Consider the following 22032-nt stretch of genomic DNA (forward strand, 5'->3'; position numbering starts at 1 on the left):
TTCACTGCAATTTGTTGAACTTTGCCACTTTTCAGTCAGTCCACCTTATTAGCTGGGAGTAGAGAAGTAGCTCTGCTGGGATCATGTGTACTGCTGGCTTAACATACAGTATCATTAGTGATTGGGTGAGCTTTGCAGTCCAGACCATTGCCTTTTCGAAGATGGAAAGCACTTTAGTGTGAGCAGCCTGCAAGGGGAGAAAACTATAATTGTTATGGTATCCCGTTCACCCATCACTCCTGTGCTCGCTGACCTACATTGGCTCCCAGTTAAGCAATGCCTTGATTTTAAAATTCTCATCCTTGTTTGCAAATCCCTCCATGGCCTGAGCCCTCCCTATTTCTGTAATCTCGTCCAGCCCCACAACCCTCTGAAATATTTGCATTTCTTCAATTCAGTTCTCTTAAGCATTCCCGATTTTAATCGGTTCACCATTGGCGGCCGTGCCTTCAGCAGACAAAGCTTTAACTCTGGAACTTCCTCACTAAACCTCTCCTTTCTACCTCTCTTTCCCCTGTTAACATGCTCCTTAAACCTTCCTCTTTGACCAAGCTTTTGGTCAGCTGCCCAATGTCTCTCTATGAGGCTCGGTGCCAAATTTTGTTTAATAACGCTCCTGTGAAATGCCTTGAAAGTTTTACTACATTAAAGATTCTATATAAATACAAGTTATTGTTTTGTTGCGTGTCTTTAAGGTCTTCCTTGAATAAACAAAAATAAACATGAAATAAAAATTTCAGACTTCAAGTCATTTTAATCTACGAGGTCATATTTCGCACAGAAAATACAACTTAAAAAGTGCAAACTGGAAATATTCATAACATATAAAGTATTTATAAGGAGTTACATATTACACAGAATGCACAGCACAGAAACAGGTCATTCGTCCCAACTGGTCAATGCTACTACTTTCGCTCTACACGGGCCTCCTCCTCCCATCTACTTTCATCTCACCCTATCACCATAATCTTCTGTTCCTTTCTCCTTCATGTCCTTATTCAGTTTCCTCTTAAATGCATCGTGCCATTCACCTCAACCACTCCATATAGGGTTCCACATTCTTACCATTCTTTGGGGAAAGAAGTTTCTTACTCTTTTTCATATTTATTAAACTTACCTGCTGCACAGTGTAAATGCTAAATTATTAAGTGAAAAAATGATTGACTTATTAGAGCTGGATAGACCACACAAGTTTTGAAACAGACAGAGCACCAATCGGACAGAAACGTTCAGATATCGAACGAGCATCAAAGATTCTAAAATGACAAATATAATTGGTTCTCAGCGATCACCTTAGTAACAGAGATTCTTAACTAGACAATTGTGATGTCACAGAGCAACAGATACTTTGACCTTTTATCATTATCATTTACTAAGACTGGAATCTACTGACACTGTACTTCCTTGACTTGCATCTGCAATGTTCTTGTCCCACAAAATCCGTAACACTAGGCTGTGTTCAATACAGACCCCGACTTTCCTTCCGCCTCGGCAATTCAAGCAAAGCAAACTCAAAGTGCAGTCCAGTCGACATGACCTGTGGCTGCCTGCAATTGGCATTGGCTCAAAGTTCCCTAGACCTTAACACAGGCATACAACCAGAATCAGGGCAAAACCCAGTCCCTATGGTCCAAACACAGCAACCAGAAGGCTTCCAAACCAATGTTTCCTGTAACCATTTTTTAAAAAAAGGTTCCACTTGTCTTTTTCAGCCTCTGTGGCCTTGCTGCCTGCCCCATCAGATCCTCTAACTTAGTGGAAGGAGGTGAACCAGGTGCAACATTTAATTCCTGCATCTTCTGGCATGTCTTCCTAATGGGTGCACCTGGTATACTTTCAAGCAAATGAGGCAGAGGACCCAGATTTAAGGTAATTGATAAAAGAACCAGAGGCGACATGAGGAAAACATTTTTTCAACATAAAGTTGTAATCTGGAATGGACTACCTGAAAGGGTGGTGGAAGCAGATTCAATACAAGCATTCAAAAGAGAATTGGATAAATATTTGAAGGGAAAAATTTGCAGGACAATGGGGAAAAAGCAAGGAGCGGCATGAAATGAATAGATCTACCAAACAGCCAGCAAAGGCAAAATGGTGTGAATGGCCTCCTTCTCAATGCTGTATAATTCTATGATTCCAGGAACATCAAAATTCAGCAATGGCACTGTTGCAGACACTCTACACGCCAATATAAACCTTTACCAGTAATACCAAAGTGCAAGTCTACCATTAAGGGATAATTTTCTGACTGTACACTACTGGCACACAAAGATTCCAATCACAAAGTCAGAAAATTACATGATTAGAATATTGGTTGTACTTTTAGTTCCACAGAATTTGCCTTTTTCTGTTCAGTCGCTTTTGACATTTCTAAAATTATTAGATACTTTATACAAAAAGGCCCTGAACATGCTCCCATGATGCAATGCGTCATTCATGTGGTGATTCAAATGGCATTTTTTTTATGCTGGCACTGTCCAGCAAAATAGTGGTAATATTTATCTATTAACATAACAAATGTAGAAAGTGCTTCACTGGATTTACTGCCTTTCTTAAAAGAAATGCATTAAAAAACTGCTTTTACAACCTCAGGATGTCCCAAAGTGCTTCACAGCCAATTTAGAAGTGTAGTCACTGTTGTAAAGAAACATGGCAGCCAATTTCCACAGAACAAGGTTCCACAGATAGTAGTGAGATAAATGACCAGATCTTGTTTTAGCGATGTTAGTTGAAGAATAAATGTTGATTAGAACAACAGAACTCCCCCACGCTTCACTCAATAGTGCCATGAGATCTCTTACATCTTCCTCAGAAGACAGGTGGCCTTAGTTTAACATCCCATCTGAAAGATCACAAGCTGAATTTTTGGGCCCGATGGGGCCGAGCACACAAGCGGGTGGGGTTGGAATTTTGTGCTGCCGGCCGGCATGCTGGTTCCCCCACTCATCCCGTCCCCTCGCCATTTTCCCAGAAGCGGGAATATGGGGGTGGGGGTTACCCATCCGCTAGCAATGACTAAGCAATTCACCTTGTAAAGTGCCTATTCTTGGAGGTCGACTAGAAAATTCCAATTGGCCTCCAGGTACCCGATGGCATTGGGGGACAGCCCAGCTGCCTGGCGGCCTCCCAGTGCTCCAGACAGGCTTAGAGGCCCTCCTTGCCTGTTTGGCTACAGCTGTGGCTGCAGGTCACCCTGTGGAAGGGCTCCCCCTCCATAGTGGTGGCCCAGCTGCTCAGTCTATGTTTTTTTTTAATTTAAGAAAGTTGGAGAGAGGGCACCTCCATCTTGGGGCGCCCTCTCTTACTTACCTTGAAAGGCCAGCTTCAGCTCCTTCCGAGCTGGAGGATCTCCTATTGGCCTTCCAGCTTCGAGAGCCCATCCACCGTCCTTATTTGGACAGTGAGCCCACCCCCTGACCACCAATTAGCCAATTCAAGGAACATCAGCAGTGACTGTTCCCCACAGTGCAGGCTTCCGACCCCCATTTGAGGCTGACAGTGGGGTCCAGAAACCTGCAGGGAAGATCCTGCCCACATCTCTGACAATGCAGTATTTCATTATCACTATAGTGAAGTTTAAACTAATTTTGGTACTGATGACACAAATCAGAAAGATCCCAGATTTCAGCTTTGGTCAGTGCTGAATTAATTGAACTCAGGTGAGACATCAGTGGAGACAGAACATTTGGCCACAGTGTTCCTGAGCCAAGTGAATAATTAGCCGAAGTTCTTTGTTCTCCAGTACCTTCTGCTGGAATGTAAACTTGAGTGGCCCATTTTCTATTTATTTTCTCTCACTCTTTAATTAACCTGCTATGAAAGAATAAAAGTCACATTTATGAACCTTTTTTCACATCATTGGAAAGTCCTCATTAAAACTAATAGATAAAAACTTCTGACATGACTCAATTGGCTATGACAGTGAATAGTTGAGCCATATAAAACTGACGCTTCCAGGCTTCATCTGCAGTCTATGCTAAGTTGGGTGATCTCAGCTAGGGTGCCAGTATGAGTGCTATAATTGGCTTCCATGTACGCTAGTTAAGGTGGTAAAATGGGCCATCGCTCCTAATTACTATCCACTGAGACCTTCAGGAAGTGTGAACATAGACATCAGGTGAAAACTAGACTGTATGCAGTTGTTTCCATCTTTTCCACCTTTTGCTGACACTCAGAGTTTAGGTTCTCATAGGAGGACTAGCTAATGTGTGTGAGGTACAAGAGAGCAACTGGACAGCCTTATCTCATCAAGGAATCAATAATACCTTTTGGAGAGTATGAGGGCACACCAACACCCATGGCATGATTTTCCAGTACGGAGTCAATGTTGCCTTCAGGAAGGCAGGAAGGGGGCATGAAAATGTGCCCAGGAAGATGTCAAAGTCTTGAAAGAGGAGGGGGATGAAAACCAGTTGATAAAAAGGAGGAATTTATAAAATTTCTCATGTTATAGACAAATAATTTTTAAATCAAGATTCTTTCAAATCTTAGTACAATGCTGCACATAATACATAACTCACAAAAAAAACTCATTTGCTGTATCCACAGCAATGCAGCATGGCCCAAGTGTCCTTCAAATATCCTATTTAGCTGTTTGAAGGATGCCGTGAATAAACTCTAGTGAGCCACTCTAATTATAAGATCCTTATTTTACCCTTGACCTTCAGCAGTCAATCAAGCTTTATTGTTCCAATGCACTGAACAGACCATATAGCTATCACTATGGAATCCACAATAGTCACCTGTAACGTGCTGCTACAATATAGTTCCTTTCCTTAAATCAGTTTTATAACAATTTCAGTTTTATAACAAATCTTGCTCTTGCTACAGTGGCTTTTCCTAGCACAGAGATCAAGCAATTTCAACTGTAATTTAGGGTTTACAAAATAGGCAAGGGAAAGTCTGTGGCTACATCTGAATACCAGGATTTAATGTTCAAACTGGTAATGGATTGGATGGCTATTGCATATGAATCTAATATCAGCATTTCTGCTATCTATGCTTATATTCTGCATTGCCTGTTCATTCTATGGTATTTTATAAGCCTGTTCTTGACAAATGGAATGACAATCCCCTTCACATTCAGATCAATCTACTGTGTAGCAGTTTTTAACTGGCCTACTATTTGGAAGAGGAACAAAATGGCTACACTCTATACACATGTGCCCAGTGGCTAAAGAGATCAGAAATAAATACTAAAAATGGTCTTTTAATTAGAAGAATTATTGATATTATTCAACCAGATCCCTTCACAATAGGTCATTCCCCATTGTCACAATAGCTCCCTATTTGCGCTTCATCCAATTTGTCCTTCAGATTCACAAGTTCATCTTCTTAATTAAGCAGGTAAATTATTTCCCATATCCCAGAGCTCCCTGTAGGAAACTCCATGCATATCTGATGCACATTAATGAAGAAGGGTAACATAGAAACATAGAAAATAGGAGCAGGAGTAGGCCATTTGGCCCTTCGAGCCTGCTCCGCCATTCATTCTGATTATGGCTGATCATCCAACTCAGTAACCTGTTCTGGCTTTCGCCCCATACCCGTTGATCCCTTTAGACCCAGGAGCTATATCTAACTCCTTTTTGAAAACACTCAATGTTATTAGGAAAATCTTAGAAATTCCACAAAACATTGTGTAGATACTGCATGTGTCCATAGATTTATGGATACGCAACATGACTATATTATTACAGTAATTAGTTCCTGTAAATATATGCTTTATAAATACATTAATACCATCTAGTGGCAGGAAGAAAGTATCACAGAATTTAAAAACTACTGATTTTTCTGGGATTATGCTTAAAACAATAAAAAGTTTCAGAGTACTGCACACTGACTTCATTTGTCACAACTATTCAACTTTACACATTTACCACAGTGGATATACCTTTCCAATCAACTACAGCATGACTTCCATTCTTTGATGTTCAGAATTAAAAAACCTTTTACTTTACTGGAAGAAAAATATTCAGAATTGTTTTATACCGGGACACGGCTGTGTCTTCCATTCGCTATATAGATCAGTACTAGATCTTAATCTGAAAATGCCAACTGCTGAAAGAGCAGCAAACAAAAACTGAAAATTACTGGCCTCTAATCTGACACTAGATTGAAGATAGCTGGAGTCCATTTTCTGTACAGGTCTCCAATGTAATATAAACACACCAACTGCAGGACATTTTATATCTTTAAAATGCTTGTTTTTTTGTTTATTCGTTCATGGGATGTGGGCGTCACTGGCCAGGCCAGCATTTATTGTCCTTCCCTAATTGCCCTTGAGAAGGTGGTGGTGAGCTGCCTTCTTTTATCACTGCAATCCTTGGGGTGTAGGTACACCAAGAGCTCTGTTAGGAAAGGAGTTCCAGCGTTTTGACCCAGCAACAGTGAAGGAACGGCGATATAGTTCAAAGTCAGGATAGTGTGTGGCTTGGAGGGGAACTTGCAGGTGGTGGTGTTCCCATGCATCTGTTGACCTTGTCCTTCTAGGTGGTAGAGGTCATGGGTTTGAAAAGTGCTGTCAAAGAAGCCTTGGTGAGTTGCTGCAGTGCATCTTGTAGATGGTACACACTGCTGCCAATGTGTGTCGGGGGTGAAGGGAGTGAATGTTGAAGGTGTTGGATGGGGTGCCAATCAAGCGGGCTGCTTTGTCCTGGATGGTGTTGAGTGTTGTTGGAGTTGTCTTAGAAATTGACTCTCTATTCTGCTCCAATTCTGAGATACATCCAGAGAAGAGTTGTGCTTGTTTACCATTCTGCATTTTTGTTTCGTCCTCATTTTATGAGTTGATCAAGTATAGCTATACAATTAAAAGCTTGATTTTATCCTTTTGATGCATCAGGTTCCCTTTATGTCAAGTCTCCAGGTTGATTGTGCTGGCAACACACAGAGTAATACCCATGGTAATCAGAAGCATTCCTGTCATAGCCTCTGAAAAAGACATAGAAAAGGAAAAAAGAGCATTTTTTAAAGAGTAACTTGACAAATACACAATAAATCAGACTTGCAATGCCATCACATTGCTGCTGTTTATATGAAGTTAGTGTGTGTTAACAAATTTGCTGTTAACTGATGGCTAATGCAAAGAACAATGCAGTGATGCAAAGTTAAGGTCAGCAAATAATATTTTGTTCATGCTTTAAATGAATTAGCGAAATGCATGTGGTACATTTTGGTAGGAAGAATAAGGAGGACACATACCCTTTGGAAAATGAGAGTCTAAATGCAGGAGATGAGCAGAAGGATCAGTGGGTATAGATACATAAATCATTAGAAGTAGCCACCCAAGTCAATAGGACCATAAAAAAGCAAACAAAGCACTGGGATACATTTCTAAAGAGATAGAATTAAAAGCAGAGAAGTTATGTTAAACTTGTATAGAGACATCAGGGAAGGTGCAAAAAATATTTACTAGCATGATACCAGAACTCACAGCTTAAACCGATCAGGAAAGATTGAACATGCTGGGGCTCCTTTCCCTAGAAAGAAGAGAGGGGTGACCTGATAGAGGTCCTTAAGGTTATAAAAGCATTTAATAGGATAGACATAAAGAAGATGCTATCACTTGCAAGGAAGACCAGAACCAGGGGCCATAAATATAAGACAGTCAACTAATAAATCCAACAGGGAATTCAGGAGAAGCTTCTTTACCTAGACAGTGGTTAGCATGTGGAACTACCTGCCACCAAGGAATGGTTGAGATGATTCTCAGAGATACATTCAAGGAGAATCTGGATAAACAAATGAGGGAGACAGGAATGGAAAGATAGGTTGATGGGTGAGATGAAAAAGGGTCGGAGGAGGCTCATAAAGTGATAGGCTGGGATTTTACCGGCAGCAATGACGTCGAGACGTCGAGACCGAAAGCAGGTGGTGTGGCCATGCAGGTGGGAGCAGGAATTGAGAATGCAATACTCTTGGGACCGTCCAATTAAAGGCCAGCAGGTGTGGAAGCCGGCCAGTTAGGAAGCCCGGGGCTCAGACAACGCTGGTTCCGCCTTTAAAAGGCAGCCAGCAGTACTTTTAAAGGCAGCAGCCATGAAAGGAAGAGCAAGGAAGTCCTGAAACTGCAGAGATAGTGACAAGGCAGAAGGCAGAGCTTGGGTGGCACCCAGGTTCACTGATGCCTCCCTGGAGGTGCTCCGCCAGGCTGCATGGGCTCAGATGGAAGTCCTGTTCCCTCGGGATGGCTGGAGGAGAGCGGTTCATCAACCAAACAGGCCTGGATGGAGATAACAGAGGAGGTGAGCAGCAGTGGCTGCAGTGTTGAAAGAGGATCAATGACCAGATGCATTCTGGCAATGTAAGTGCAGCGCATTATATTAAGCTTTCAGCCTTATATGTGACTAAGGACGAGTATGAGATTGGAGAAGGGATGCCCACCCAGCCAGCCACAATGCCCAAGCATCAGCATTGGCTGTCAGATGCACGATGGCCTCTCTGTGGAGGACACTGGTCAAGCAGAGTTGATTCCTGCACAGCCAGTACTGAACGCTGCACGTAGGAGGCATCCCTGTAGCACCACGATGGACAGTTAGGCTGCCACCAACACAGACGTCATGTGTGTCTTTGATGGGCGAATAACAATGAAAATTTATGCGCTTGCAGGAGAAGAGAGCTCACAAAGTGAGTGAAAGATCAAGAACTGGAGGCAACATTCCATACACGCTGATCCTCAGCCTATGGAAGAAGAGACATTGGAGCTGGGAGGCATGGTGACAGGCCAGGCAATCGCTGTTGGTGAGACAGGTGTGGACCCTCAAGAGAGTGAGTGGCTAATAGATGGGCGCAAGACACCCTCTGGTGAGCACAAAGCATAGTGCTCATGTGTCCACCGTTGGTCACATAGAGCTTCAGATGATGAGTAGTCAGAAGCATGTGTCAGAGTGCACATTGCCCTCTCATCACTCTTTGCTCTCTTGCAGGTCACGGACAACAGTAGCCAGCTGTAGAGCCTGAGGAACAGTCTTCCACCTCTGAGGAGGAGGAGCCGACCTCAGAGAGTGCACCATCACATCACTCCCTCACACACTTCTCCGTATTAAATTCCATCTGCCACGTGTCTGCCCATTCTGCTTGCCTATTTGTGTCCTATTGCAGTCGATTTGTATCATCCTCACTGTTTGCCACACCTCCAAGTTTGATACCTGTCAAATTTTGAAATTTTACTCTGCATTCCTATATCCAATTCATTTGTATATATCAAAAAAAGCAGTGGTCCTAGCACTGACCCTTGGGGAACAACACTGTCTACCATCCTCCAGTCTGAAAAACAATCATTTCCCACGACTTGCTGTTTTCTGTCCTTAAGCCAATTTTTATCCAATTGAACACTGACCCTCCTATTCCTTGAGCCTCAGATTTGTTAACCAGCCTGTTATGTGTGGACCATGAACTCTGGCAAGGACTTGTTGGGCCGAGTGGCCTTTTTCCATGCTGTAAATATCATGTAAAAGATTTTGTACGAATCTACATATTGTACTTACGTTTACCACCAATATCTTCCCCAAGCAGCTTTCCAGTTAGTAATGTGAAGAGAAATGTGAGAGAGTTTGATAAGACCACAGCCAATGATAGATCTGCAAAGATAAACATTTTCACTCAATATCTCTCAAAAGTTATGTAAGGAAGAATAATTATGTGCATCTACTCTCAATAAACAATACAAAAGTAAATTGAAATGATAGCTAAACACAATAACTTTCCTTGATCCTGTCTATTTATCCCAGAGCTGACATTCCATAAACGAGTACATTTTTAATTTCCGAATTTGTTAAAATTCTGCTTGAAATTGATCCAGCCTGATATACCAGCCACCGTGTACAGTGAATAAATCTCATTTGCACGTGTGAACCCTCTTTAAACAGCACGGATTATAGTTGTAGTGACATGACTCCCATCACACAATTCTCACCATTGCAGCTATAACTGCCATGTTACTTATCAAGTGCTAGGAGTTGTGCATGCTTTAGATCACAATTGTAGTGGCTTTGAAATTAAGATTTGCATGTGGCACGAACATCCATGTTGTTAATTATAATATTTTCACTGATTCCAATATGCATTTCTTTATGTTGATAGCTGCATCAATGCAGGAGGCAGTGTGTGCAGCTGGGGATTATAAGAAAATATGAAAGCTGTTTTCATGCTTCCATGGTATCAAGAAAGGGTAATACATAAAAAGCAAAGTAGAAGAAACTAAAGACAGACCCTCAGAGCAGTCGGGAGGTGAATGTCCAAACAAAGGAGAAGCTGTTAATGTAGCACCCAGACTGTGATACATAGGAGAAAAACTGGGAGACAGCATTTCCATGGACTGTACAGGAGAGGCACTGGAGTTAGATCAGCCAGATCTGTGGTAAGCCACCAGGCTGGTCAATTGTCAAGTACATGCAATACAGTTACTGCTCGATAGCCTTCTGACTTTATATTAAACACCCAGCTACTTGTGTTACTGAGGTGTACTAAGTTTGTTTCACTTGAATATATCACTAGTTTGCTCCTTTGTGGATTCCTCTCTTTGGGATCGAACAAAAAGAATGGAGTACTGTTGCCAAATAAGTTTGATCATATGGAAGTTTTGTAGACTGCATACAGTTTCATTGTTTTCAATAATGGAAACAATAAGTGTGTTTAAGACAGATTCTTGTTATTTCAATTCTACAACATGCTAAAAAGACGCATGTCTTCAACCTCCCAAAGCATCTCCCAGCCCCATGACTTCCATCACTGAGAAGGACAAAAGGAGCTAAGTCATGGGAACATTATCAACTCCAATTTCTTCTCCAAATCATACACTATCCTGACTTGGACATATATCCTTGATTGTTCATCTTTTCTGAGCCAAAGTCCTGGAATTCTCCACCTAACAACATTGCAGTAGAATGCAGTGGTTCAAGAAGGTGGCCCAGTCCTACCTTCTCAGAGCAACTGGGGATGGGCAATAAATGCGACCTTGCCAACATCGCCTAGATCACAATTAAAAAAAAATGTGGAATCCTAGTGTCAGCTGAGCTGTCACATCATGCTTAGCATCTTCCAAGATGTTTTCCCTAACAGAAAGAAACATCTGAGGCTGGATCAACCCATGCCATCATCATGCACCTCTTATAGGGCAATTACAAAATATGACTGACATTGGTCTAGGAACTGGCATTTACCATTCCTGGTCAGGAAAATTGTTGTATTGAGAAAACCAAAAAGAAAAAAGTGACAGATTAAGTTGGCAACTAAACATCACAATTGAGCTCCAGACCTAAGATTCCAGAGAAGGTTCACTAATGTTGCAAGAACTATTAAACAGCATTTATTTAAAATGCCCACATGCAAAAAAATTTGAATGACAACATGAGAAATTTATTCTTAAAGAAAATTCCATTACAAAGTTGTTGTAAAAGTGAAGGAGATGAGAGTAAGTATAAGGTGTATGCATTTGCTTCAAATTATGCTTGCAGTTTCAAATAATTGGAAAGGCCTCAGAAAATGGCATTTGATAAAGAGACTGCAATAAAAAGCAGGAGCTTTAATAAAACATCAGCAATATAAGGCATCTATTGAAGTGAATAAGCACACTGACCTGTAGACGCCAATGTGAAGTAGTAGATAACTGATCCACTTTGATTTAGAAGAAAAGGCACCAAATACTGAAAAATATATATGTGAAAAAGATAAGTAAACACTGTTTTGCTTCCAAAATTATCTGAAGACATTGCTTATGGGTTGTCTGAAGTTAGAAACAGGTCTGATGCTTTGCTCTTTCCTTTAAAGCCCCTGCTTTAAATAGACTAATCCAGGCGATTGTAGCTGGTTCAAACTACTGAGGCTGAAGGTCACATACCTGAAACGTTAAATCTTTTTCTCTCTCCACAGATGCTGCCAGATCTGCTGAGTATTTCCAGCACTTTCTGTTTTTATTACTGAGGCTATTTTATGGGACAAGTGTGAATCCAGGTTCAGCTCAGAGCCAGACAACACATTTACATATACTTGTGACTCTCCCGTATTTTCGCTCATGTCCAGTGCACTAATTACTTTCAGGGTGACTGATCTGCAGTCATTCAAAATTTTCTATTACAGATTATTGTAGTAGAGTTAGTGATCTTTTGTGGCTCAGTCTATGATTGTATGCTTATCTGCACAAAATTGTAGCTCAGTAGCCCTAATTATGAATAAAAGTCATTTTAACCATCTAGTTTTTTGAAAAAAATCCCAGAACACAGAGAATGACAGTACAGAAATGTTCCAAGCTACAGGTGGTTAGATGGTAGATCAAAGGAACTGCATGTAACAGTACTTGAGAATTAGTGTGGCTACATAGATGATACTGTTGGAAATGCAGTCTTAAGCTTTAGAAGGAAGGGTACAGGGGCGTGAGAGCATTGGAGGAGCCCAGGAGAAATGGGGGGAGGAATATTGTGGAAATGTAGCAGCACTAGTAGGAGCAGTGATATTTGGAATTTTGGGAAAGGGGTCTGGAAATGCTTTGAGGAGTTAGGGAAAGGTTGAACTCACTGGCGTCCAAGGTATTAAGAGCACTGGGGACAGAGGTTGCCAGATGTGGGAGTGCTTGGAATGGCATGTGTCAAAGCAATGAGCCAGGGTATCTCTGATAAAAGGGTGGTGATAGAGGTTTCCTTTTATTCTTTCATGGGATGTGGCCGTCGCTGGCAAGGCCAGCATTTGTTGCCCATCCCTAAGTGCCCTTGACAACTGAATGGCCTGCTACACCATTTCAGAGGGCAGTTAAGAGTCAACCACATTTCTGTGGGTCTGGAGTCACGTATAGGCCAGACCAGGTAAGAACAGCAGATTTCCTTCCCTTAAGGGCATTAGTGGATCAGATGGGTTTTTATGACAATCGATGATTGGGGGTTCAGGGAAGACTGGAAGAACCATAGTGATTCAACACTCAGGGGAATATACAGGCGTCTCTATGTCCACAGACGTGAATCCAGGATGTTGTGTTGCCTACCTAGTGCCAGGGTCAAGGATGTCACTGAGCAGCTGCACAGCATCCTGAAGGGGGAGGGTGAACAGCCAGCAGTCGTGGTCCACATAGGGAGAAAGAGGGATATGGTCCTGCAGTCAGAATTCAGGGAGCTAGGTGAGAAATTAGCAAGCAGGACTTCAAAAGTAGTAATCTCCGGATTACTCCCAGTACCACGCGCAAGTATAGAAAGAATAAGAAAAATGAATGCATGGCTGGGAAATGGTGCAGGACAGAGGGCTTTAGATTCCTGGGACACTGGGACTTGTGCAAGCCGGACGGGTTGCACCTGAACAGAGCCAGGACTGAGTTCCTTGCGGGATGTTTTGCTAGTGCTGTTGAGGAGGGTTTAAACTAGTTTGGGAGGGCATTTTGGTGGTAGTGATCATAATTCAGTCAGTTTTAACATAATTATGGAAAAGGACAGTGACAGAACAGGAGCTAGAGTTCTCAACTGGGGCAAGGCCAATTTTACTAAACTGAGGAGTGATTTAGCGAAAGTGGACTGGAAACAGCTACTTGAAGGTAAATCAGTGTTCGAACAGTTGGAGACATTCAAAGGGGAGATTCAAGGGCTTCAGAGCAAACATGTTCCCACAAAGAAAAAGGGCAAGACGGCCAAATTTAGAGCCCCTTGGATGTCAAGGAGCCTACAGGGTAAAATAAGGCAGAAAAGGAAAGCCTTTGTTCGACACCGAGAACTTAATACTACAGCAAGCCGAGAGGAGTATAGAAAGTGAAGGGGTGAAATCAAAAAGGAAATTTGGAAAGTAAAGAGAGGGCATGAAAGAACATTGACAAGCAAAATCAAGGTGAACCCAAAGATGTTTTATCAATACATTAAGAGTGAGAGGATAACTAAGGAGAGAGTAGGGCCCATAAAAGACCAAAAAGGTAACCTATGTGTAGGGGCGGAAGATGTTGGTATGGTTCTTAATGAATACTTTGCATCTATCTTCACAAAAGAGGGGGATGATGCAGATATTATAGTTAAGGAGGAGGAGTGTGAAGTATTGGATGTGATAAACATAGGGAGAAGAAGTATTAATGGGATTAGCATCCTTGAAAGTTGATAAATCAGCACTGCCAGATGAAATGTACCCTCGGTTGTTCAAAGAAGTAAGACAGGAAATAGCAGAAGGTCTGACCATCATTTTCCAGTCCTCACTGGGTACAGGTGTGGTGCCAGAAGATTGGAGAACTACTAACGTTGTACCTCTGTTTAAAAAGGGAGCGAAGGATCGACCGAATAATTAAGGCCAGCCAGTCTAACCTCAGTAGTGGGCATGTTATTGGAATCGATTCTGAGAGACAGGATAAACTGTCACTTAGAAAGGCACAGGTTAATCAAGGATAGTCAGCATGGATTTGTTAAGGGAAGAGCTTGTTTGACCAACTTGATCGAATGTTTTGAAGAAGTAACAAGGAAGACAGATGTTGGTAGTGCAGTTGATGTGGTCTACAGGAATTTTAGCAAGGCTTTTGACAAGGTCCAACATGGCAGACTGGTTAAAAAAATAAAATCCCATGGGATCCAGGGAAATGCTGCAAGGTGGATACAAAATTAGCTCAGTGGCAGGAAACAAAGGGTAATTGTTGACGGGTATTTTAGCGACTGGAGGGTTGTTTCCAGTGGTGTTCCGCAGGGCTCGGTACTGGGTCCCCTGCTTTTTGTGGTATATATTAACTATTTGGATGTAAATGTAGGGGGAATGATCAAGAAGTTTGCAGACGACACAAAGATTGGCCATGTGGTAGACAGCGAGGAGGATAGCTGTAGGCTTCAGGAAGATATTGATCGTCTGGTCAGATGGACAGAAAAGTGGCAAATGGAATTCAACCTGGAGAAGTGTGAGGTGATGAATTTGGGGAGGTCAAACAAGGCAAAGGAATACACGATTAATGAGAAAATACTGAGAAGTGTAGAGGAAGTGAGGTACCTTGGAGTGAATGTCCACAGATCCTTGAAGTTAGCAGGATAGGGCAATAAGGTGGTTAAGGAGGCAGAGGAATATTTTCCTTTATTAGCCGAAGTATAGAATATAAGAGCAGGGAGGTTATGCTGGAACTGTATAAGTCATTGGTTAGACCACAACATGAATACTGTGTGCAGTTCTGGTCACCTCATTACAGAAAGGATGTAATTGCACTAGAGAGGGTACAGAGGAAATTTACGAGGGTGTTGCCAGGACTGGAAAAATGCAGCAATGAGGAAAGATTGGATAGACTGGGGTTGTTCTCCTTAGAACAGAGAAGGCTGAGGGGAGATCTGATTGAAATGTACAAAATTTTGAGGGGCCTGGATAGAGTGGAGGTGAAGGGTCTAGTCACCTTAGCAGAGAGGTCAGTGATGAGGGGGCATAGATTTAAAGCGATTGGTAGAAAGATTAGAGGGAAGATGAGGAAAAACTTTTTCACCCAGAGGGTGGTGGGGGTCTGGAACTCACTGCCTGAAAGGGTAGTTGAGGCGGAAACCCTCAACTCATTCAAAATGAGTCTGTTTATGCATCTCAAGTGCTGTAATGTACAGGGTGACGGACCAAATGCTGGAAGGTGGGATTAGAATGGGTGGATCATTTTTCGGCCGGCAAAGACACATGGGCCAAGTGGCCTCTTTCTGTGCCTTAAACGTTCTATGATAGTTTCATGATACCATTACTGAGACTAGCTTTCAATTCCAAATTTTTATAAATTGAATTTAAAGTCCACCAGCTGCCATGGCATTAACCTGGGCTTCTGGAATACTAGTTGTGACTTTACTACTACACCACCATCTCAACATATATTTAGCTGTCTCCCAGTGTCTGGAACAACATTCCTCTTTCAATTAACATCACCAAAAACAGACTAACTGGACACTCACCTCAGTGCTGTTTGTGGAATCTTGCTGTGTGTAAAATGGCTATCCATTGCCAGCATAGCAATAGTTACTGTATTTCAAAAGTAATTAATTGTATGTGAAGTGCTTTGGAATGTTGTTGAGATATATGATAAGCTGCTATATAAATACAAGACTTTCTGACTGCTGAAGACGTATTTAAGATTTTCATCTTCTGGTGTTTATCTTTGATAACTGTTTATTTTGGCATTTTTTTAGTTTCACCAATTTTAAAGCTAAACTCAGGGTAAAATAGGATGGAAGTTAGATAACTTTTCAGTCTAATACAGTAACATAGCCAGCCGGAATAAATGTCAAGGCGATGAGCCAGGTCTTGGTCAGAGATGGTAGAGGCTTAAGAAAGACTGGGGAGCAAGGATTGGGGAGCTAGAAAGAACTGATAATCATTCTGGCATAGCTAGAGAGCAGAAGGGAGATGGGAGAGGCAGGGGAGAAGCAATGGTTAAACTAGTGATGGTCAGCGTTGGAGAATTGGGCAGGGCTGGTAAGAAAATGTCAATCCAGTGAACCAATACTTGGGTTTAGTTGAACAGTCTGGTAGGGGTAGGGAATAAGCACTGAGAGGCAGAAAGGGACACTGGGATAACTGCAGTGTGCAGAGAGCTGGAAATGATGTACCAAAAGGATGAAATTTTGGATTTTTGCTGTTAACAAATAAACATTGATTTCGGGGGAAGAGACAGATTTTAAAATTCTATCAATGGCAAATCATGGATAGGTTCACAATCTAGAATCATGGATCAATTAAATTCTTATTTAAAATAAAGATGACTATAAGTACAAAAATGGTGACTTCATGTGGCATTTCTCATGTGATGTTTTAAAGATCGCAGTACAGTTCATGCAGTATTTCAAAATAATTTTCTTACCTTGTAATTAAGAAATAAAAATTTCATCTCTGCAAAGAGCTGGGTGACAAAGTTTCTCGACTTAACCTTCTCTATTCCCTCCGTGCCCTTCTTCAGAAAGGGATTTGTCCCACCCCACAGCAGTGCCACCAGGAGGAGGCAGCAAACTTCCACTAAAATAGAAAACAGAACAAGATTCCTATTGACTGACACTTTAGTTACACTGGTGGCAGATCAAGAGAAGTTACACAATCTAAGGCCAAACCAAAGTCTTCCAGAATGTGACTGCTTTGTAGTAGGTTTTAAAAGGAGAAAAAAATGTTAGGATTATGTAATGTTTATGAGCATACCTCAGTTTCAATGTCTTTACTATTAAACAGACTGACACAGGATTTGGTACTCATATACATGCATAGCAGAATCACCACAACTACACTGTGATGCCAAGAAACAAGAATGCAAACATCACAAATTTCAAAACCTCCATTTCAGGGAGACAGTACAAGGCACTCCCTTTATCCGAAATAATCCTTCCATATGTTAAGCTACATGTGGAGTATTTGTCATCATGGCCAGCTTAAATCCTGGATAAAATTTTGCATTTGCACAAGAGGAAAGGTTTTGATCATGGCTGGCTCCAACCATAGAACTACATTCAGAAATTCAAGGACCGATGATGCTTTTAGGAATTGATTGCAAAAAGCTAAAATAAATGATCTAAAATTCTTCACTAAAGATAATTACAAATTCACTGAGGAATCACATTATATCCTTATACGTTACCAGATAGATACCTAGAGGAAACAAGTCCCATTATTTCTAGACTAGTAGAAGATCGAGATATCTAAAATCACATAGCATTTTGTCTGAGCTCCTGTTCATAGAATCTTAGAATTATACAGGATGGAAAGAGGCTATTCGCAACATTCTTCTCTATGTTGCATATTGTTTTAAAGTGATGTGTAAATTATGCATGTAAACATATCTTGAAATTATTAACTTTTTAAGGTGATTAATAGGAATTTGTTTTAATTTGTAATGCCTGTGAAGCCACTTATTCATAAGGAGAGAAGCAGTTCAGAAACAAAAGCAGTTTGATGTGGGTCGCCCTGAAAAATAAACACAGCTCCATGAATGTGAGCAGGTTTGAACTCTGAGCACTTGCTGCTGATGAGGAAAGGCATTGTCAGCCCCAGCACCTTCCCAGTGCAGCCAGAGGGAGGGATTCCCTCAGGGGAGGACTGGCAGCAACAGTCAGCAAAAACAATGACCAAATCTATTTAAACATATGGAGCTGGATGGTTCTTTTTTTTCGAGTGAGATTTGAGAGAAACTTTCACCTGGAGTTACCAACAAAATAAAACTCACAGAGAGTCGCCATGCCAGCAGCTGAGTGACTCCTGACCCCGCGGGGTTTCCTTCCGGTGGGTGGGTGCTGCGCATGCGTGATCGCTGCTTCCGGTCTCCACGCTGCTGAGGGAAGAGGTGGACGGTAGCGGACACGGAGCAGTCATGGTGGGTATGAGGGAGATGAAGGGGGAGGCGACCGGCTCCGAGCAGCCATGGTGGGTGTGAGGGAGGAGGTCACATCCCCTCCCCCGGGTCAGTGAGGAGCGATCACAGTCGCTGCTTTAGATGCCAATCCGGTCTGTCATTGAATGGCAGACCGGGCTGGAAGGGCCGAATGGCCGACTCTTGCTTCATCCTTAAAAGCTGCTCCTTTGACCAAGCTTTCAGTCACCTGCCCTGATACCGTTTTATGTGGCTCGCTGTCAAATTGTGTTTGATAACACGCCTGTGAAGCGAATTGCGATGTTCTAACTGTTAAAGGTGTTATATTAGTGAGTTTGGAGCCCTGGGATCACTGGGAGAAGTCTCAGTGTCGGGAGGCAGAGGGACTGGCCTCTGTTTCAGCCTCACTGCATTACTCATGTTTGTAAACTGATTATAATTTCCAAATAGCAGCACCAAAAATCATCTGCCATGATGCCAAGCATTACTACTTCTTTGTGTCGTCTCAGGTGCAAAATGGAAAGCAACGACTTGGTTTATATAGTGTATTTAATGTAGTAAAACTTCTCGAGGTACTTTAAAGGAGCGTTGTAAAGCAAAATTTGACAGCAATCCACCTAAGGAGTTATTAGGGCAGATGATGAAACACTTGGTCAAAGAAGTTGGTTTCAAGGAATGTCTTAAAGGAAGGAGGAGAGAGAGGCGGAGAGGTTTAGGGAGTGATTCCAGAACTTGGGGTCTAGGCAGCTGAAGCACGGCCGCCAGTGGTGGAACGATTAAGATCAGGGATGCTACAGAAGCCAGAATTAGAGGATCGTAGATATTTCTGATGGTTGTGGGGCTGGAGCAGATTTTTAAAAAGAACCACTTGCATTTATGTACCACCTTTCATTACCACCGGACATCTCAAAACATTTTATAGTCAATGAACTAATTTTTTGAAGTGTAGTCACCGTTGTAATGCAGGAGATGCGACAGCCAGGATGCACACAGCAAACTGTAACAAACAGCAATGTGATAATGAACAGATAATCTGTTTTTGTGGTGTTGATTGAGGGATAAATATTGGTCAGGACACTTGGGAGAACTCCCCTGCTCTTCGAAATAGTGCCATGGGATCTTTTACATCCACCCAAACAAGCAGAGGGGGCCTTGGCCTAACGTTTCATCCAAAAGATGACAGTTCAGATAGTGCAGTGTTCCCTCAGTACTACGATGGAGTGTTAGCCTTGATTTTTGCACCCAAGCCCTGGAGTGGGACTTGAACCTGAAACTGCGTGACCTAAAGGTGCTACCCACTGAGCCACAGCTGACACAGAGATAGGGAGGGGTACATAGGTCCCTGAAGGTGGCTGGATGGTTAAGGTGGTCAAGAAGGCATATGGGATCGCTTCTCGGCCTTTTGGTTAAGATCAAGTGTAGTATCTGTTCTTATCAGTGCTTATTTGATTGAGAAGAGACCATGATCATTGCCTTTTGATCCTGGGGAAGCTTTGAGTAAAATGGCTATAACCAATTTTCGAGCTTCGGGCCAGGGAGTGCGCAACACCGTTCGGGTGGTCGTGAAGGACAAGGAAGGAGATGCACTGGTCGATCGCACCTTCTTCATCAAGAAAATTCTCTTCGATTGCTGCGGATTTCAAGCGACGGACGTCTTCTGCCTGCAGGATTTCCCCAGCAATGGATACTTCGACGTGACGTTCCGGAACGTGGCGGGATGCATCAAGTTCCTGAAGGCGTTCAAGGAGAAAGGGGACCGGGCTCCACTGTCGATCCTCACAGCGGAGCCGCTCTTCACGCTTCCGTCACAACGGGACCGGGTGGTGACGATTCACCTCTACAACCCCCATGTTCCGGTGGTGGATGTACTCACCTTTCTCGCCAGGTACGTCGAGGTGGCCGGCAGCAGCACTGATGTCAAGGACCCCTTTGGGATCTGGACCAGCAAGCGGCAGGTCAAGGTGACCTTGAAGGTAGATCCCAGTGGAGCCATCATCCACCCTCCCTCCAGCTTCGCTATCGGGGGAAGTCGAGGCTTTTTGGTCTACGCTGGGCAGCCCAGAGTTTGCTGCACCTGTGGCAAATCTGGTCACATGGCAGCCAACTGCAGCACGGTTGTTTGCAAGAACTGCAAGGAGGAAGGCCATCAGACCAAGGACTGTAAGCAGACTAAGTGTTGCAACTTGTGCGGTGCGGCAGGCCATCTCTACAAGACCTGCCCCAAACGTTGCCTCAGCTATGCTCAGGCGGCAAGGTCCAAGGAAAGGCCGGGAGAAGGTTCGACGAAGGCGTCCGCTGTTCGAAAGGAGACCAGCAACCTTCTTCGCAGTGAGGAACTTCAACCTGAAAAGGAAGGGGAGGCAGCTGAAACCAACGACCCAGCACCTACCCAGCGCCCGGAAACCCCTCCTACACAGACAGAATCAATGGAGGAGGAGGCAGCAGATGGACAAACAGGTCAGTGGCAAGTGGTCCAGAGGAAAACCACAAAGAAAAAACATCCCAAAGCCACCACCCAAACCAGTGGCAAGAGGAGGCTCTCTTCTGAATCAGACTGCAACAACTCCTCTTCACTGGACGGGGAAATGCTGGAACGACAGCCCCTTCAAAAGAGGCGGCAGAACTCCGAGATGGATGATAAAGCATCCCAGCCCCCGGGCACTGGAAGCTGTGATGGGCCCGGCGTGCCCCAACCCCAATTCCCCACACGTAACGACGTGGCCAACGCATCTCAGCTCCGGGACACCGGGAGCAAAGACACGTCTGGCGCACCTGAGCTCCGGGAGACCGGGAGCTGTGATGTTTTCGAGGAGGAACAGATGGAAGCAGCTATGGACAACCCAATGCTCTCTGCCTACAAGACCCCCCCGATGTCACCCGAGCGGCACAAACCCTGCATGAAAAATCAGGAGGGGTTTCTGAGCCCAACCAACGTGAAACTGCTTGCGCATACGATGGGTATGCAGGAACATCCCGAAGGGGAAGGACTGGGACTAGCGAGGACAAATGGTATGGGAAGCAACAACTAATTTTTGGTAAAAAATGGGTGTAAGAATTGCTTCCATTAATGTGCGTAGCATTAAATCTACTACGCGATGTGTTTCAACCTTGGATTACCTTGCCAAGGTCAAAGCTGACCTACTGTTTCTGCAGGAGTGTGGAATACCACACCTCAGCACCTACAGGCAGTGGTCGCGATGGTGGTCCCACGGGCCATCGATCTGGTCGGGGGGTAATGACTGCCGTTCCTCCGGCCTGGGTATTCTGCTGCGGGGAGGTAACTTCACCATCTCCGAAGTTAAGGAGGTGGTGGGCGGCCGCCTCCTCGTAGCAGACGTGATGTACAACAACGCTCCGCTCCGGTTGATCAACGTGTACGCCCCGGTACAACGCAGCGAGCGGCTGACCGTCTTCCAGCAGCTCCCACTGCTGCTGGCGACGTCCAGGCCGGTCATCCTAGGCGGTGACTTCAACTGCATCATCGATGCGGCTGGACGATCCGGCAGTGACGACAGCAAACTGGACGCTACGTCCAGATTCCTAGTAGAAACAGTTAAGGATGCCAAACTGCACGACGTCTTCAGCAAACCTGCAGACGGAGCGCAGCGCAGATACACATGGTCAAGATCGGACGGGTCTGCCCGTTCCAGGATTGACTTCCTGTTTGTGTCCCGTGCTGTCACGGTCGGATCCACCGACGTCAAGCCGGTGTTCTTCTCCGACCACTGCCTCTTACTGGCCGACTGTCACTTACAGGACGACCAGCGGGTTGGCAGAGGGACGTG

At 43.5% G+C, this 22032-nt stretch overlaps 2 protein-coding genes and 1 pseudogene across 2 annotated transcripts in view; 2 read left to right on the forward strand and 1 right to left on the reverse strand.

Moving 5' to 3' along the window:
- Positions 1-202: 202 nt before the first annotated feature.
- Positions 203-18160, reverse strand: tmem234 (transmembrane protein 234). Its single transcript, XM_068011766.1, has 5 exons — positions 18104-18160; positions 16757-16908; positions 11579-11645; positions 9489-9581; positions 203-6933 (listed from the first exon to the last, which is right to left on the reverse strand). The coding sequence occupies exons 1-5, from the start codon at positions 18114-18116 to the stop codon at positions 6857-6859; spliced, it is 402 nt and encodes a 133-aa protein (XP_067867867.1). The 5' UTR covers positions 18117-18160; the 3' UTR covers positions 203-6856.
- Positions 18161-22032, forward strand: part of eif3i (eukaryotic translation initiation factor 3, subunit I) — a 34149-nt gene continuing 30277 nt past the window's right edge. Inside the window, exon 1 of the mRNA XM_068011765.1 lies at positions 18161-18250. Within this exon, the coding sequence (XP_067867866.1) occupies positions 18248-18250 (3 nt within the window). The 5' untranslated portion in view covers positions 18161-18247. The remainder of the gene's footprint in view (positions 18251-22032) is intronic.
- Positions 19634-19742, forward strand: LOC137347348 (U2 spliceosomal RNA; annotated as a pseudogene).

Source organism: Heterodontus francisci, chromosome 31 (genome assembly GCF_036365525.1).
Source record: "Heterodontus francisci isolate sHetFra1 chromosome 31, sHetFra1.hap1, whole genome shotgun sequence".
Taxonomy (NCBI): domain Eukaryota; kingdom Metazoa; phylum Chordata; class Chondrichthyes; order Heterodontiformes; family Heterodontidae; genus Heterodontus; species Heterodontus francisci.